Source organism: Saccharomyces cerevisiae, chromosome XII (assembly GCF_000146045.2).
Source record: "Saccharomyces cerevisiae S288C chromosome XII, complete sequence".
Taxonomy (NCBI): domain Eukaryota; kingdom Fungi; phylum Ascomycota; class Saccharomycetes; order Saccharomycetales; family Saccharomycetaceae; genus Saccharomyces; species Saccharomyces cerevisiae.
Genome location: NC_001144.5, coordinates 100,352 through 116,169, shown reverse-complemented (window position 1 = coordinate 116,169; position 15,818 = coordinate 100,352). Strand labels below are relative to the sequence as shown.

General features: G+C 39.6%; 4 protein-coding genes and 2 pseudogenes across 6 annotated transcripts; 3 read left to right on the top strand and 3 right to left on the bottom strand.

Annotated features, from left to right (window-relative positions):
• Window positions 1-176: 176 nt before the first annotated feature.
• SDC25 lies at window positions 177-3,323 on the bottom strand (annotated as a pseudogene). Its single transcript has one exon.
• A 301-nt stretch (window positions 3,324-3,624) lies between these two features.
• On the bottom strand, window positions 3,625-3,936 carry YLL017W (annotated as a pseudogene). Its single transcript has one exon.
• A 658-nt stretch (window positions 3,937-4,594) lies between these two features.
• On the top strand, window positions 4,595-6,268 carry DPS1 (aspartate--tRNA ligase DPS1; the record flags this gene model as incomplete). Its single annotated transcript, NM_001181838.1, has 1 exon — window positions 4,595-6,268. One exon carries the CDS (start codon window positions 4,595-4,597, stop codon window positions 6,266-6,268), a length of 1,674 nt encoding a protein of 557 aa, NP_013083.1.
• A 929-nt stretch (window positions 6,269-7,197) lies between these two features.
• COX19 (Cox19p) lies at window positions 7,198-7,494 on the top strand (the record flags this gene model as incomplete). The annotated part of the gene is made up of 1 exon (NM_001184338.1): window positions 7,198-7,494. One exon carries the CDS (start codon window positions 7,198-7,200, stop codon window positions 7,492-7,494), a length of 297 nt encoding a protein of 98 aa, NP_013082.1.
• Window positions 7,495-8,270: 776 nt separating this feature from the next.
• On the top strand, window positions 8,271-10,484 carry KNS1 (serine/threonine protein kinase KNS1; the record flags this gene model as incomplete). The annotated part of the gene is made up of 1 exon (NM_001181839.1): window positions 8,271-10,484. The coding sequence occupies one exon, from the start codon at window positions 8,271-8,273 to the stop codon at window positions 10,482-10,484; it is 2,214 nt and encodes a 737-aa protein (NP_013081.1).
• Window positions 10,485-10,822: 338 nt separating this feature from the next.
• On the bottom strand, window positions 10,823-15,223 carry SPA2 (Spa2p; the record flags this gene model as incomplete). Its single annotated transcript, NM_001181841.1, has 1 exon — window positions 10,823-15,223. One exon carries the CDS (start codon window positions 15,221-15,223, stop codon window positions 10,823-10,825), a length of 4,401 nt encoding a protein of 1,466 aa, NP_013079.1.
• Window positions 15,224-15,818: the final 595 nt, after the last annotated feature.

Sequence of the window (15,818 nt, the reverse complement as noted above, 5' to 3'; positions counted from 1 at the left end):
ATAAATAAGCAAATATATAATAAACTAGGCAAACAATACGATCAACATTGTGGGATAGCAGCCGTCGGGCTTGATGACGGACATAGTTTACTATAGTGATCAATAAATAATATAACAGGAGAAAACAAACAAAATAATTAATCCACCGAGAGAAGGAAATCGAACATACGGCGCCGTTACTTAGAAACCTTGGGAGCTTTTTTCTTTGTCTTATGTAATTGAAATTTTGGAAATCTGTCTTTCTTAGTGGATGTTTTTCCTTCATCGGTTTGGTCATCCCTGGATTTTTCTTGTGATTTATTATTCGAATTGGAATTCGGAACGACTTTCTTTCTTGGTTTTGGTTCAATAATTAATGATAATTGGTATTGTTTCTCAATATGGGGGATGTTTTCCAATGAATTTGATATACATTCAATTACCGTCCGATCTTTAGTGAAATCATAATGTGTTTTCTTGAAATATATGATCTCTTGTAAGATATCAACAAGTCTGCTCCTTTTGTTGAAGTTTATATATTTCTTCTCATCATGGACACCCTTTAAACCATGTTCCAAGACAAGATAATCCGGATTTCCGGAATCAGTAAAGGTTAGATCAGATAAATAAACGCCGAAAAACGGTACGCAGGGAGCGCTATGTAAAGATTTCAGCTCGTTTCTGTAATTTATGAAATTTTTCTTGGGATCCATCAACTTGTTCAGTGACTGCAATAGATCTCTCGTTTGAGGAATAACTGCCTGCCAGGTTTTCTCTAAACGATAAATTGGTGAAGAATATAATGCTGAAATGATTGCAGTCATGGAAGAAAAGTTATTGAATTTCCTACAATATTCTGCGATAAAAATAAAATGAGAGAGTAGCTTGGCGCGCTTACTTTTATCAGCCTCCTTTACAACAGAGTAGGATATGAAATTTGTCAGTTTATTGGCAAAACTGATAAACTCGTTCAAACCCGGTGAAGCCCCATACGATTTTGTATACTTGTTCTTCCAAATTTTTTGTAAACAATCAAAAATGGTTATCTCACAATAAATTTCATGCTCTAGTATCGTTAATTGAGTGGCAAATAAAACTGGATCGACGGCCAAAATGGATTCCGTGGTAGAGTATAAAGTGCCCGAGTAATGGTCCTGGCAGATCTGTTGATCTAACGTTTTCATTGGTGCAGTCGCTTCTTGTATATTACCATGTTTAAACTTCTGATTGACCTCCTTTAGTAATTCCACAGATCCTGTTATATTTTCCTTGATTGCTACTTGCGCAAAATAATCCAGATTTAGGGTCGCAAGATCGGGCTCATCATAGCCCAGGAACCAATATTGCTTGAAAAAGGTTGTCATAATCTCAACCACCCTACATTTAACCGGTATAAGCTTTTTCGTCACCCATTCATTGTATTCTTCAAAGCACAAATCCTCTGGTGGATCCAAATTATATTGCGAAATCAAGTAGCTTAAAAACTCCGTTGTAGTAAAGATGCTTCTGAAAGTGATTAAAAAAGTAATATCGAAAAATAGATCCTTCTTTTCATTATCTGTCAAGTAAGAGATCAGTGCGTGTTTAGAACCACCTTTAATCCTATTGTTAGAGCCCCAAATCAGTTCACTGTCATACTCGCGCTGCAAATACCTCGGTAATTTGACTTGGCTGTCACGCCATTCGTCATTGTCTTTAGTATCTGAATCTGCATAAACAGCATTCGTGTCACTTTTTTCGGCAGTTTCACCGCCGTCATAGGACCCATAGCCTTCTTCCCCGCGCAATAGCAATTCCGTGATATTGTTTTTCATCATTCTAGCAGCATAATTTAACAAATTCTCTCTTTCTAGAATTAATTGATTCACGAACTCAATGGCTAGTTTAAGCACATCAAAATAGTCATCACAGGATTTTTTAAAAACGTGGGCGAGATTAAAAAACTTTAAATCATTGAAATCAGAATCTTGATTGATGAGGTTGTGGAAGAGAATAAGACTATCCGGGTCTGGCTCATATTCATCTTCCTCCTCTTGGATATCAGTATTTTGGCTCCCATTCTTCTTATCCTTGGCATTATCTAAATTCAAGGATGAAGGTTTCATTGGTTCATAATAACCGGTAGGCAAGTCGTTTTGCATTGGCGAGAAAACGAAAGGATCCTCTAATGTCAAATGCTGGGCGACAATTATAAATTTCACTACTACATCATGAAAATATTGCTTCATATTAAAATAGTCGGATAAGATATACGATAGGGATGATAAAGAATGTTTCAAAAACTCTTCATCTTCATCATCAATAGCGACATCTTCGTCAAAAACTCTATTCTCATCTCCCAACTCTCTCAAGTTTAGAAAAATAGTTAAATCTAGGTTTTCCAGAATATCAATTATAGGAATTGTTCCGCTTACTTCTTCGTAGGTTTTGAAATTCATTTCAAAATTCAACATTTTTGAAAAATTAGCCGTGTTACTGAGATATTCATTAGCACTTTTGATCATTTGTTTTAGTTTACCATCAAGCTGCTTCTTCCTGGCCCTTACAAGGCTTAGAGTTTCTTCATTTAGCGGGTATGGTTTTTTCCTTTTGGACCATATGGTGTCAGACTCATCGGAACTTCCTGACACATTAGAGAAAATGGTACCTCTTCTCCTTCTTTGAAACGGGGCTGATGGTGAATGGTGAGACGTTTCTGACGAGCATGAAGTGCCCTGTTTGGAAGCTGGAATTTCATCAATATTTTCCGCAACAATTCCTGAAGCACCAGCAACGGCTTTAATCATCTGTCTCGGTAGGTCATGGGACATATGCTGGTTGAGACGCTTACGCAAAAACGGGTTATTCCATGAAATTGTATTGAAAGAATCCTTGAAAAATCGAGGAGTCAATTGAGGCAGTATTGTAAGTTCGTTAGGATTTGAGAGGAAATGTAGTAAACGCAGTAGAAAATGAAATTTTTGGAAGGTTCCTAGGATTGACTGTAGAAGAGGGGATCTTCTTTCTGGATCCTTCTGGGAGGCTATGGCTTCTCTTTCTTCAAACAATGTGGAATGAAACCAAATATTTGCATTTATTGAAAACCTAGACAAGGTGTAAATTAGTTTTTTGAGGGTTTTTTTGAAACTATCTTCAACTAAACGGAGATTCCTGAAAAGCATATAAACATAGGTTATTTGAGCTGTTAATAAATCCAAGGAAGTTAGAAACTTTTCCCGTTCATTTGCCAATAGGTCGCGCTCTGTTAAATTAACATAATGACACACTAAGCGAGTGAGGTCATACCAATAGACGACATCACAATCATTGAGATAGAACAGATCGGGGCTTGACGTTATAGGCATCTTTTTACCAGCTATCTTCGATATTGCAGGAAAAGACGAATAGTCGTTCACGGTTTCAACTTGATTTTGTGGTAAATATGGTAACGTGCGACAATAAACATCTAAATCCTGGTTATAGTACAGCAGCTCACAGCAGCCTTTCCTTTCGTGGACGGGAGTAGGTGACCAAGCCAGTTGTTCCTTGAATTCAATATCGCGACAGCAGTCTAAAAAGTCTTCCAATGATAAGATCACTGGGTTGCTTGATAATTCCAGTTTAAGATTAAGACCCGCTTGAAATATTTCCAATTCATTACCGATGTCAGGCACCCCGTGTAGTTCGTTTAGAATGGACCGTGTAAAAAGAAGGGGGGAACCAACCTCTGTCTAGTATCAACGAATTATTATTATTATTAGCGCTGTGTCTGATAAGAACACCATCCCACCAGCCATTAGAACCTTTAGTGAGTACGTAAATCAAATCGCCTACCCTTAAAGACAGTTTATTCCGTGATTTTGTAAAATATTGATAGGTACATTCCACTACATCGATAGGTTGTAAGCATGGAATCCCGTGGCCTTCCTTATCCTTCACCGGAGTTGTCATGCCGGCATATGACGCAGTGCAACTCATTCTGGTGGCAGATTATATATGTCTTTTAGATATGTCTCTCATATTTTTTTTTTTTTTCACTTTGTTATATGCAAAAAAGCAATTTTGACTACTATTGTAGAAGGGAACCCTTAAATTTTGCGAGCCTGCAGACATTATTTTCCAATGATGCGGTACAGCCGCATGTAAATCTAATATATCTACACTGACGACATAACATAATAACGTACATTTGGTACAAAAGCGTTGCAAATACAGCTAGAATGGTTTGCTTCTGGTCCTCCAAGCAGGACATATGTTTCCTTGAAGTTCATCTGCAGTAATTGTGCACATGCAGTTTTTGTTTCTCAAAGAGACAGGCCAAGCTGAAGATGTTCCTATGATATTATGAAAGTATATATTCTATTACCGTCACATTTTGTACCATTAGGCTACAGAAAACAATAGGATTGGGACTCATCCATAAGAACTCTTTTACGTTGTGCTGTTGCTTTATTGTCTATGAAATCATCAGTGACGAGTACCTTATGACGCATTTTCGTGAAAAAAGAAGAAATGAAAAATTATTTAATGTCATATAAGGATGAAGCAAGACAACCGATTTGTTTAAGTTTTCGATCATTGGCTGGAACGGCCTCTTAAGGTTAATTGTAAAAGAAAAAAAGAAACATTTTACGTGATGTCTCAAGACGAAAATATTGTCAAAGCTGTTGAAGAATCCGCAGAACCTGCTCAAGTTATTCTTGGGGAAGATGGTAAGCCATTGTCCAAGAAGGCCTTGAAGAAATTGCAGAAAGAGCAAGAGAAACAGAGAAAGAAGGAGGAAAGAGCTCTCCAGTTGGAAGCTGAAAGAGAAGCCCGTGAAAAGAAAGCCGCTGCCGAAGACACCGCAAAGGACAACTACGGTAAGTTGCCATTGATCCAGTCTCGTGACTCTGACAGAACTGGTCAGAAGCGTGTCAAGTTTGTTGACTTGGATGAGGCTAAGGATAGCGACAAAGAAGTCCTCTTCAGGGCAAGAGTCCACAACACCAGACAACAAGGTGCAACATTGGCCTTTTTAACTTTAAGGCAACAAGCTTCCTTGATCCAAGGTCTAGTAAAGGCCAACAAGGAAGGTACCATCAGCAAAAACATGGTCAAATGGGCTGGTTCATTGAATTTGGAGTCCATTGTCCTTGTCAGAGGTATTGTCAAGAAGGTAGATGAGCCAATCAAGTCTGCTACTGTGCAAAACCTGGAAATTCACATTACCAAGATTTATACCATTTCCGAGACTCCAGAAGCATTGCCAATCCTTTTGGAAGATGCCTCCCGTTCCGAAGCTGAAGCTGAAGCTGCAGGTTTGCCCGTGGTCAACTTGGACACCAGATTAGACTACCGTGTCATTGACTTGAGAACCGTCACCAACCAAGCTATTTTCAGGATTCAAGCTGGTGTTTGTGAGTTGTTCAGAGAATATTTGGCCACAAAGAAATTTACCGAAGTACACACACCAAAACTGTTGGGTGCACCAAGTGAAGGTGGTTCCAGTGTGTTTGAGGTGACATACTTCAAAGGGAAGGCCTACCTAGCTCAATCTCCACAATTTAACAAGCAACAATTGATTGTGGCCGACTTTGAAAGAGTTTACGAAATCGGGCCTGTGTTCAGGGCTGAAAACTCCAACACCCACCGTCACATGACCGAGTTTACTGGTTTGGACATGGAAATGGCTTTCGAAGAACATTACCACGAAGTTTTGGACACGTTGAGTGAGTTGTTTGTGTTTATTTTCAGTGAATTGCCCAAGAGATTTGCTCATGAAATTGAGTTGGTACGTAAGCAATACCCTGTTGAAGAATTCAAGTTACCTAAAGATGGTAAGATGGTTCGTCTAACATACAAAGAAGGTATTGAAATGCTAAGAGCTGCCGGTAAGGAAATTGGTGATTTTGAAGACTTGAGTACCGAAAATGAAAAGTTCTTGGGTAAGTTGGTTCGCGACAAATACGACACCGACTTTTACATCCTAGACAAGTTCCCCTTGGAGATCCGTCCCTTCTACACAATGCCCGACCCAGCCAACCCTAAGTATTCTAACTCGTATGATTTCTTCATGAGGGGTGAAGAAATCTTGTCCGGTGCACAACGTATCCACGACCATGCTCTATTACAAGAAAGGATGAAAGCCCATGGTTTGTCTCCTGAGGACCCAGGTCTAAAGGACTACTGTGACGGCTTCAGCTATGGGTGTCCTCCACACGCCGGTGGTGGTATCGGTTTGGAAAGAGTTGTTATGTTCTATTTGGATTTGAAAAATATCAGAAGAGCTTCATTGTTCCCAAGAGATCCAAAGAGATTAAGACCATGAAGGAGTCTCCTCCAACGTTTTTATGTAGCGAGTGAAGGTAAAAAAATTTTCAACATTTCTAATTTTTTCCTGTCACCCACTTTTATTTTAACTGAATTATTATATTTAGCTTTACACATATAAGTCTCAACGTCTGACATATGTCACACTTTCTTTACCGCCAGACCACTTCTAATATTCCGAAAGCAAGGGCTATGAGCAGTCCGACAATTCGGAAACCATAGCTCGCCATAATTTACACGCTCTATGCACATATTAAAATACATTTAAACAGTACTTACAGCGCATCTGGGATGGTTCGGTTATGTACCAGGACAATATTAAGTTGACGCGTCAGTTGAGTAGTAATCGTCCTAGTATTTTCGCCTACCATGCCGCTTTTTGCGTTTTTGACCGCCTCTGGTCCCTTATACAATCCACAGGCAAAAAAAAATTACATAACAAGATTACTCTTCAAGAAACCTGGAAAATATTTTTTTGGGCAGTTTTTTAAGACGATAATAAGTTCTATGCCTCATTTACGCACCAGCGGTTCTATTACCAAGCTGACTCTTATCGGCGATGAGTATGATCTAAGGCTCGGGCCGCCCATTTTGCTGCTCCCGGTCAAGTAGCACGCTCCCTCTTTTCTTATCGCAGGCTTTGCCCACTACCCGATCTCTAAAGCGCCCATTTAACCTTTTTTAAAACAACAGCTTAAAAGCTTTTTGGATAAAAAGCTTTTATTACTACATCTCTGCATCTTCTCTCCGGGGTCTAAGAAAAGGGCTCAAATTCGCGGAGTTGAGAAACGAGAAAATCCAAATAAAGCGAACAAGAGGGAAAAAAATTTTTTCTTCCGTTCTTTCCTTCTTCTATACTTCAAGAAAACAAGCAAACGCACCCACTACACACAAAGTATCTTTTACGAAACATAACACAAGAATCCAATGTCAGGGAACCCAGGAAGCTCGCTGAGCGCATTGAGACCTACTCCACCCGAGAGAGGTTCGTTCCCGCTAGACCACGACGGCGAATGCACCAAGTACATGCAAGAGTATCTCAAATGTATGCAGCTTGTGCAGAACGAAAATGCAATGAATTGTAGACTACTGGCAAAGGACTACCTGCGGTGCAGGATGGACCACCAATTGATGGACTACGATGAATGGTCACATTTAGGTCTTCCTGAGGATGCTCCAGGCAACAACGGTAAAACCATAAAAGACGCCACCGATAATAAATAGCCGCCCACATCGGAATATCGAATAAAAGCTAGACGCTGTTGGTAATATCATACTTTCTACAACAACTGGTAAAGAACTTCTTTTTTTGAAATAGCCGCCGATATGGCGCGAAGTGACCCTGCTCGAGGCTGTGCGGGCCCAGGCCCGTCCGTTTCTTTTTTTTCTAGGGGGCGGCAAACGGGCCAAAGGGGTCAGCGTGATTGGGCGGTTTTCCACAAAGCTTTAGTCTCTCTCCTCACGCCTTGGCTTAGTGAGTGGCCGGAGTTAAAGTTGCGAGGAAACACACAGCGAAGGGAAAAAGCTTTGGCGTGCTTAACGATATGGCTTATGGCCCGGTTGCAATGCTGGTTTAGTTTCCGATTACGATTTTCGATTTGAATCCTGGCTCCACATCTCCCACCCTCTTTTTTTATCTCTAGCATCGTGCGTTGGATTTTATATTATGAAGTTCCTATATTAGAATAAAGTTTAGTATTTACTTCCCAGATCTACCGGATTTACAAAGTATTGTTACCTCACCACCAAGTGAAAGGAAACAGTGCAGTAACTCCTCGTGCTTACGCTAACTAAATAGATATTATATTCACGAAATACTGCGCCAGATAGCAAGCAAACCCAAAAAAAAAAAAGAAAAAGAAAAAGGAAACAAAGTGGGAGACAGAAAAAGAGTGAAAGAAACATAGTATTTACCAAGTCGAAGATTTAGCACAACAAAGACTAATCTACACGCATACTGCTCTTCTTCATTATTGCTTTATCTTCCGCGTACCTTAGTTATGTCACAGAATATTCAAATTGGCACTAGAAAACGTTCAAGAGCAAATATGAATAATTCCACTACTACGGGCCCTGCTAACAATACAAGCTCTAACAAGACCTTTTTGGATAATTTCGAAGAAACGCGCACAAACAAGCTGCTGGACGAGATGTTTGCTCGGCAAAATTCTTTTCTAACAGACAATCTGAGGAACAGTCTAGACCTGAATCAAGCAGACAATCCGCTCCGTCCTCGGCAACACCAACACCAGTTGTTCTTGGACAATGAAAATGCCATAGAACTAGACGAGGAGCCGCGTATCATTAACACCACAATCAATAACAGTAATAATCATAACAGTAGTCGAGTGGACGAGGATGCTGACGATGACATCATTTTTATCAAAGAGCAGCCAATTCAGTTTTCGTCACCTTTGATTCTGCCTAGTAGCAGCAGTATCAATAACAACAATAATATTGTTACTTCAAATAATCCAGGGTGCGGTACCGCAGCTACAAGCAATAGTACGTATATCACGACACCAAAGAAATTCAAGAAGCAAAGAACCATCTCACTGCCTCAGTTGCCTCTATCGAAGCTGAGCTACCAATCGAACTATTTTAATGTTCCTGATCAAACCAACGCTATCGTGCCAAGAGTAACGCAAACTGAAAATGAGCTGTTGCATCTAACGGGGTCGTGTGCAAAGACTCTGGAGGGCAACAAGGCAGTGAATCTCACGATTGCTCACAGCACTTCTCCCTTTTCCAACCCACCAGCACAAATAGCTTCCCTGCCTCAATCCAACCTCAAGAAACAAATTGGTTCTTCACTACGGAAATTTACATCAAACGGCTCTTCAGAAAGCGCATCATCCAATAAATCAAATTTCAAAACGGACAAAGACGGTCACTACGTTTACCAGGAAAACGACATATTTGGCAGTGGCGGCCGCTTTGTTGTGAAGGACCTATTGGGCCAAGGCACGTTTGGTAAAGTACTTAAATGCATCGATAACAAGTATGAACCTAATTACGTGGCTGTAAAAGTGATAAGGGCTGTAGATAGATATAGAGAAGCCGCCAAAACAGAACTAAGAATTCTACAGACTATCCTGAATAATGACCCTCAAGGTCAGTTCCAGTGCCTCTTGCTAAGGGAGTGCTTCGATTACAAAAATCACATTTGTTTGGTGACAGATCTATACGGCAGGTCCATTTACGATTTTATGTGCTCCAACGGCATTGCCAGGTTCCCCGGCTCTCATATTCAGGCCATTGCCAGACAGCTAATCAGATCTGTCTGCTTCTTGCACGATTTGGGCATAATACACACGGATTTGAAACCAGAAAATATCCTGATTTGTGACGAAACCCATATTGCTCAAAAATTGCCTTTGAAAACCGTACAGTCGCTAAGCAAGAGACGCCGTGAAGCCAGTAAGGGGAAGCGCAAAATCTTGAAAAATCCAGAAATCAAAATCATTGATTTCGGTAGCGCAATTTTCCATTACGAATATCATCCTCCTGTAATATCCACTCGTCACTATAGAGCCCCGGAAATTGTCCTTGGCTTGGGCTGGTCGTTCCCCTGCGACATTTGGTCCATCGCGTGTGTCCTAGTAGAACTGGTTATTGGCGAATCTCTTTACCCCATTCATGAAAATCTAGAACATATGGCTATGATGCAACGAATCAATGGAACCCCTTTCCCCACAGACATTATTGATAAGATGTTTTACAAATCTAAACATAAATTGGGCAACTCTCCATCAGACCTAAATTCAACGGTGATAAAGCATTTCGACAGAAAAACTTTAAGCTTACAATGGCCTGAAAAAAATAAACGCGGAGATACCATAACCACCGAAAAGTCAATGAAAAGGGTCTTGCAGTCATGTGATCGCTTAGATATTTACATCTCAAAGGTCTTGAAACAGGATTACGGCGATAGCTTAAGCATCAATTGGAATCTACCGCCGGAGAAAAACTGGTCTTTGATAAATTCGAAATTGGCATGGAAAAGACAAACACATTCCTCTTCTTCCTCAACTACTGATGAACTCGATAAGGAAACTTTCTTGTTTTGGTACTGGTTCATCGATCTACTCAGGAAAATGTTTGAGTTCGACCCAACAAAAAGGATTACCGCAAAGGACGCTCTGGACCATGAATGGTTTAATCTGGGCATACTGGATGATGGTATTGCAACTTATAATAATACCCAAGGATAGTGGGTGTTCTCGTTCTACTTTTCTCTTCTTTTTTTCACATCTTTTACTAGTTCCGTTTTTTTTTTTTTTAACTCTTCTTTTTCATTTTCCGGTTTTTAATAATATTTCTTTAAATTTCTATATTCAATAAAAATTCTTCCTACATATATATCTTCATATTCAAACATTTATAGTATTTTTACTAATTTTTTGTTGTTTTAATATACTATAATAATATTATTATTACTGCTACTACTATTATTATTATTATTATAATTATTATTATTATATGTCATACATAATACATTCTATTGATTGTCTTTGTCTTCCTTTTCTTTCTCCTCTAGATACTACTAACTTTACTTCAACTTCGAATTCAAATAATTTATTTCGTCCTTCAAACTTGCCTCTTCTACAGTTTTTACCAGCTCCTTTGTACATTTGGCAACATCAAACGCAATCCCTGCCAACCGCTGTTTGAAGTTTTTGTCAGCATAATCTTGATCGCTCTTTTCCTTCGCTAGTATTCCATCGCCAGTTAATTGGCACAAAATTGTCATTCTACGCGAACAGTCTCTTAGACTTTGCACCACCCAATCACCGTGTTTCTTCAAATTGGCATTTCTGCTTTGCTCCATTGATATGCTAGTAGCGTCCACCATTTGACCTATGACTTGGTTGATTGCATTCGATTCTCCCCTCAAATTACCCTTCGTCACCTGTGGTTTCTTGATCGATGTCAAAAGCGATTGAATCGTGGATATGACGTCCATTGTTTGATGTTCTAAATACAATAGTAACTCTGATAGTGTATTATCCGGATTTTCAATGTCAAATGTATCCACATCAAAATCACTGTCTTCTTCCTCTTCATCGTCATCTTCACTTTCCTCTTCCTCACTTCTGTTTTGTTCTTGTTCTTGTTCTTCATGTTTCATGGGAACAAATTGATAGCTAGAATCATCATCATCACTATAATGTTTCTCGTCATGTGCCGTAGTTTCTCCAGTATTTTTTATCTTTATGTGGTTGTTAATGCCGCCGTTCGACTCTGAGTTCTCGTATTGAACCGGTTTACTGTTTAAAAATGGTGAGTGGCTCGTCTTTTTTACCTGTGAATTTTCAGTTGGATTTACGAAAGCATGCTTTCTTTCAGTGATGTGTATTTGGGCATCAGCTCTTTTTCCATTAACATTATTTGATTCATCAATATCTTCCTCGGAAGTATGCACTTCTGCTTCGCTTTTTGCTTTACGATCAACAGGTATTTTATGATAATCAATTTTTCCAGTTTTCGTATATGCACCAGTGATCTGGATATTGTGGTTCACTCTATCAAAATCTTCGTCCTCCTCCTCTCGTTTGATCGTACGGTTTAAGTCGGCGTCTCTCCAAGAAGTATTGGCATCCTTGTTTGTTGGTTCCACAGAAGTGATAGTCTCAGTATGTGGTTTATTAGTTTCTCGTAACTCGACATTTTTCTTTATCGGTGCTAGAGGTGAATTTTTTGCCAATTCAGGAGAAACAATTTGGCTATTCGGTTCTGGGAGCCCGCTCTTTTTCAGTGTAGCTGAAGATGGAGTCTTTTCGACTGATTTTGGTGATCCAGTTCTATTAACAGCCTTTGGAAAGACAATCTTTTTTAGTACTTTTGGGGGGTCAACATTCTCTATCGGCTCTGAGGAGGCAATGTCTCTCCTTATTTCTTGAGGTTCAGACACAGTATTTCCCTTTAAATTTGGGGATTCCATTTTCACTGTCATGTTTGAGGGGATAGTATTGCCTACTGCCTCCAAGGACTCGCTTTCCCTTACCATTCTTGGAGATTCAATTTTGTCAACTTCTCCTGATGACGCCAACTTCCTAGCCGCTTCCGGGGACTTGATTGATTCTTGAGCTGTAATTTTTCCTGTCATACCCAAAGACTTAATCTGCTCTTTCATGCCCGGAGATTCGACCCTACTATCTGCTTCTGGGCCTACAACTTTTCCTGCCATATTCAAAGATTTAATCTGTCCTGTCATGCCCGGAGATTCGACCCTACTATCTGATTCTGGGCCTACAGCCTTTCCTGTCATACCCAAAGACTTGACCTTCTGCGTCATATCCGGAGATTCGACATTACCAAGTGGTTCTTGAAAATTTTTCTTCCTGACTGATTCTACAGATGCGCCCTTCTCTGGCATTTCTGAAGGCTCAACATCCTCTACTAATCTCTTAGGCAGCGAACTACTTGGCATTTCTGAAGACATTTCAGATGACGTGATTTCCTTTATCGATTCAGGAGATTCAATCTTCACGGACTCCGGTGACTCATGTAAATCAAGTTCCACTATATTTGCAGGTAGTTTGCTGTCATTATTTTTTTCAATTTTTGAACCTTCTCTCTTCATTGTTTGTTTCAATGCCATATAGGTAAAATCATCATCATCGTCTGCATCGTCATTTTCGTTACCATCAGAGCTTGAATCATCTGTGGACACATCATTCATTGAAGTGATAAATTTATTGGATAGTTTTGGTTTTGAATCCATTTCTTCTTTTGCTATAGGATTTTCCTTTGGTGATGATTTCTTTTCGGAACTTTGCTCAAATTGTTTCAGTTTATCAGCAATGCTAGAAGTTGGTTTAACAGAGATTTCATTTGTTATGTCACTCCTTTTATTATCCTCTTCTGTATTCTCGATTTTAATATTGGGAACTTGATTCTCTGACGGTGGAATAACAGTACCGATTTTGGCTTGTGGAGGTAGTGTTAGTTTAGGAATTTCGGAAATATTGCTACTTGCAGAATTGGAGGCCGATGTTACTGCCTTTATGGGCGAGACATATTTATCATTATCCTCTTTATGGGAGCTATTCTTAGCAATTGATGAATCAATCATTAAACTAAATAGCCCCGTTCCTGAAGGTTTTCTTGAGGTTGTTGGAACTCCATTAGACGATGACGGTCTTATGATCGGACTGTTAATTGCCTTTTGTGTAATTTTCAATGGCTTGACTGGAGATTCTTCTTCCTCCACATCATTCAAGAAAGATGCTGGTTTTCTTGGGTTTATAAACCCCTTCTTCATATTTATTCCAGAAGTCGAGGGGAAAGTTGGCGTCATTGGGGTGGTAGCAGTTGGTGAAGAATATTCTAATACCTGTCGGTTACCTTCATTAGAGGTGGTGCTCTCACCATTTGAATCGGATTTTATTTTCGCTGAATCAATTAGATTACACATGGCAAAACAAACCTCTGAAACAGCAGCTTGCACAGTTATTTTCGGAATTAATACGGGACCGTAAACAGAGAAATATCTTATCGATGTGATCGCATGCGATAATGATGCCTTCAGTAAAATGACCTGATCTTTGTACTGTAATAGGTCGGCCGATAGTAATAGCTGGGAGATTAGGTTCGATAACTGGGATAATATTTGAAATAACTCTTCGCCAATTTGATGGGAAATTGCCGTGGAGTCGCCTATGGGTACTGCGGAAAGCCTAGTAGTAAATTGAATTATCAAGTTGTTAGCGTTTAAGATGTATTGAGCTGGAATGAGCCCATCGGCAGAAGAGTACTTGCTAATAAAACCGTCAGTGATTTTCAAATCATTATGGTTGTCATTCTTTTTTTGATGCAGTTCGAATTCTGAAATTTTCTGCTTCAAATTTTCATTCTCAATTGATAATTCACCGATTTGAGAGTTTAATGACAGCAATTCTTTCTGAAAACTTTCATCAATGGTGTAGTTAATCTTTAAGTTCTTTTCCTTTTCTTTTTCCTCCTTCTCTTCCTTCTTCTCCTTTTCCTTCTCGCTGGTTAAAGATGCTAACTTAGCATTCAAATCTTCAATTTGCAAATGTAAGTCGCTGTTTAAATCAGTCAGTTCTTTAACCTTGTCTTCCATCTCTGAGTTAGGGTTATTGTTCTCAGCCCGTTGTACTTCAGGGCTCTTCAACTGTTCGGGACCCTTTTCGTTATCGATATCTTTATCTACCTTGATAATTGGAGAATCATTAACGTCCCAGTAATTTTTATGCGTCGTTGTTGGAGTCCTTGCCATTGATGTGATATCACGAGCGAGCACTTGGGAGTCAGGCAGATCAGAATCTGTAACTATGGGGTTTAGAGCAGGTTTAGCCTCTTTCTTTTCATCCATGCTTGTTTGTTTTCCCTCCGGTTCATTTGGCTTCTCCTTTACTTGCTCCTCTTCTTCTTCCTCAGAAGACCAATCGATAGATGCCATCTTAGGAATGACCAAAGAAGGTTGTACGGAGACGTTTGGAGCTACTTGAGTCACAGAGGAAGAATTTGTGGATGTTCTTGCAGTATCATCGCTGTCTTTGCTGACCTCTTGTTTCATCGGCTGCGGTAATGGGGGCCGTGGAGCATCCAAATCCTTGTCGAACCCTCTTCTCTTGATCTCAAAAAGGATATCGTCCAACAAATCATTAAATCGAGTTTGTGATAGATTGGCCAGTTTCTGTCTAGCCTGGTTCCTTTTCATGTGGAAATTTGCCTTCGGCAAAAGGTAATCTGGTTGGTTAGCATCTTCACCGATTCTCCTCTGCAGCTCATCGGACACGTCTGTACTCAGCTCGTAAAATTGCGAAGAAGATAGCTTCAACAGCTTGGCTCTGGCCTTTTGAGCTCGTGTCGAATTTGACCTGTCACGATTTTCGCCAGTCACCTCGAAAAAAGTCTTCAGTGAGACGTAGTAATGGAAGATATCTCTATGATGTGCGAGAGAAACCTCGCTTGACGTACCCATGTTTACTCTTTCTTTTCTTTTGTTTATTCTGTTTCGGTGGCTCGTATTGCGTTATTCCTCACGCCTTGATTTGAATCTTCGTCTCACGTGGTTTCTCAGCGTCTTTCACACGCTTCTGACCAAATTTATCTTACCGAACTATACGTAGCTATGTGTTGCTTTCTGCTGAAAGAACTCGATAATAGAATATTATTCTCAAAATACTTCAAAGTTTATTCTCATCGTTTCCAAAAACGCGTCACGCATCACCCGGCGCAGTATTTCTTCTTCCTTTTCCGCCATAAAAAGTCATAATAATAAGCCTATCTCAAGATTCTTATACTACTTTTAACAGTTTTATTGATAACTTACTTACGTTAGACCATCTTTTTTGTGCAAACCTTTGGTAAAAAAAAAGAACTGCGCTACCTTCTCCTAGTTTATGTATGGTACGGCAACTCATAGTTAGTTTTCTGTGCCCGTTTTAAGCACGACTTGAACTTACGTGATTATATGTATACAGTGCATGTTTTTATATAGAAAAATAAAAAAATGGGGTTACGTAGTCGAAGGATATAGCAGTGTCTAAAAACTTGCAAGAGCACTCGTAGCTCCC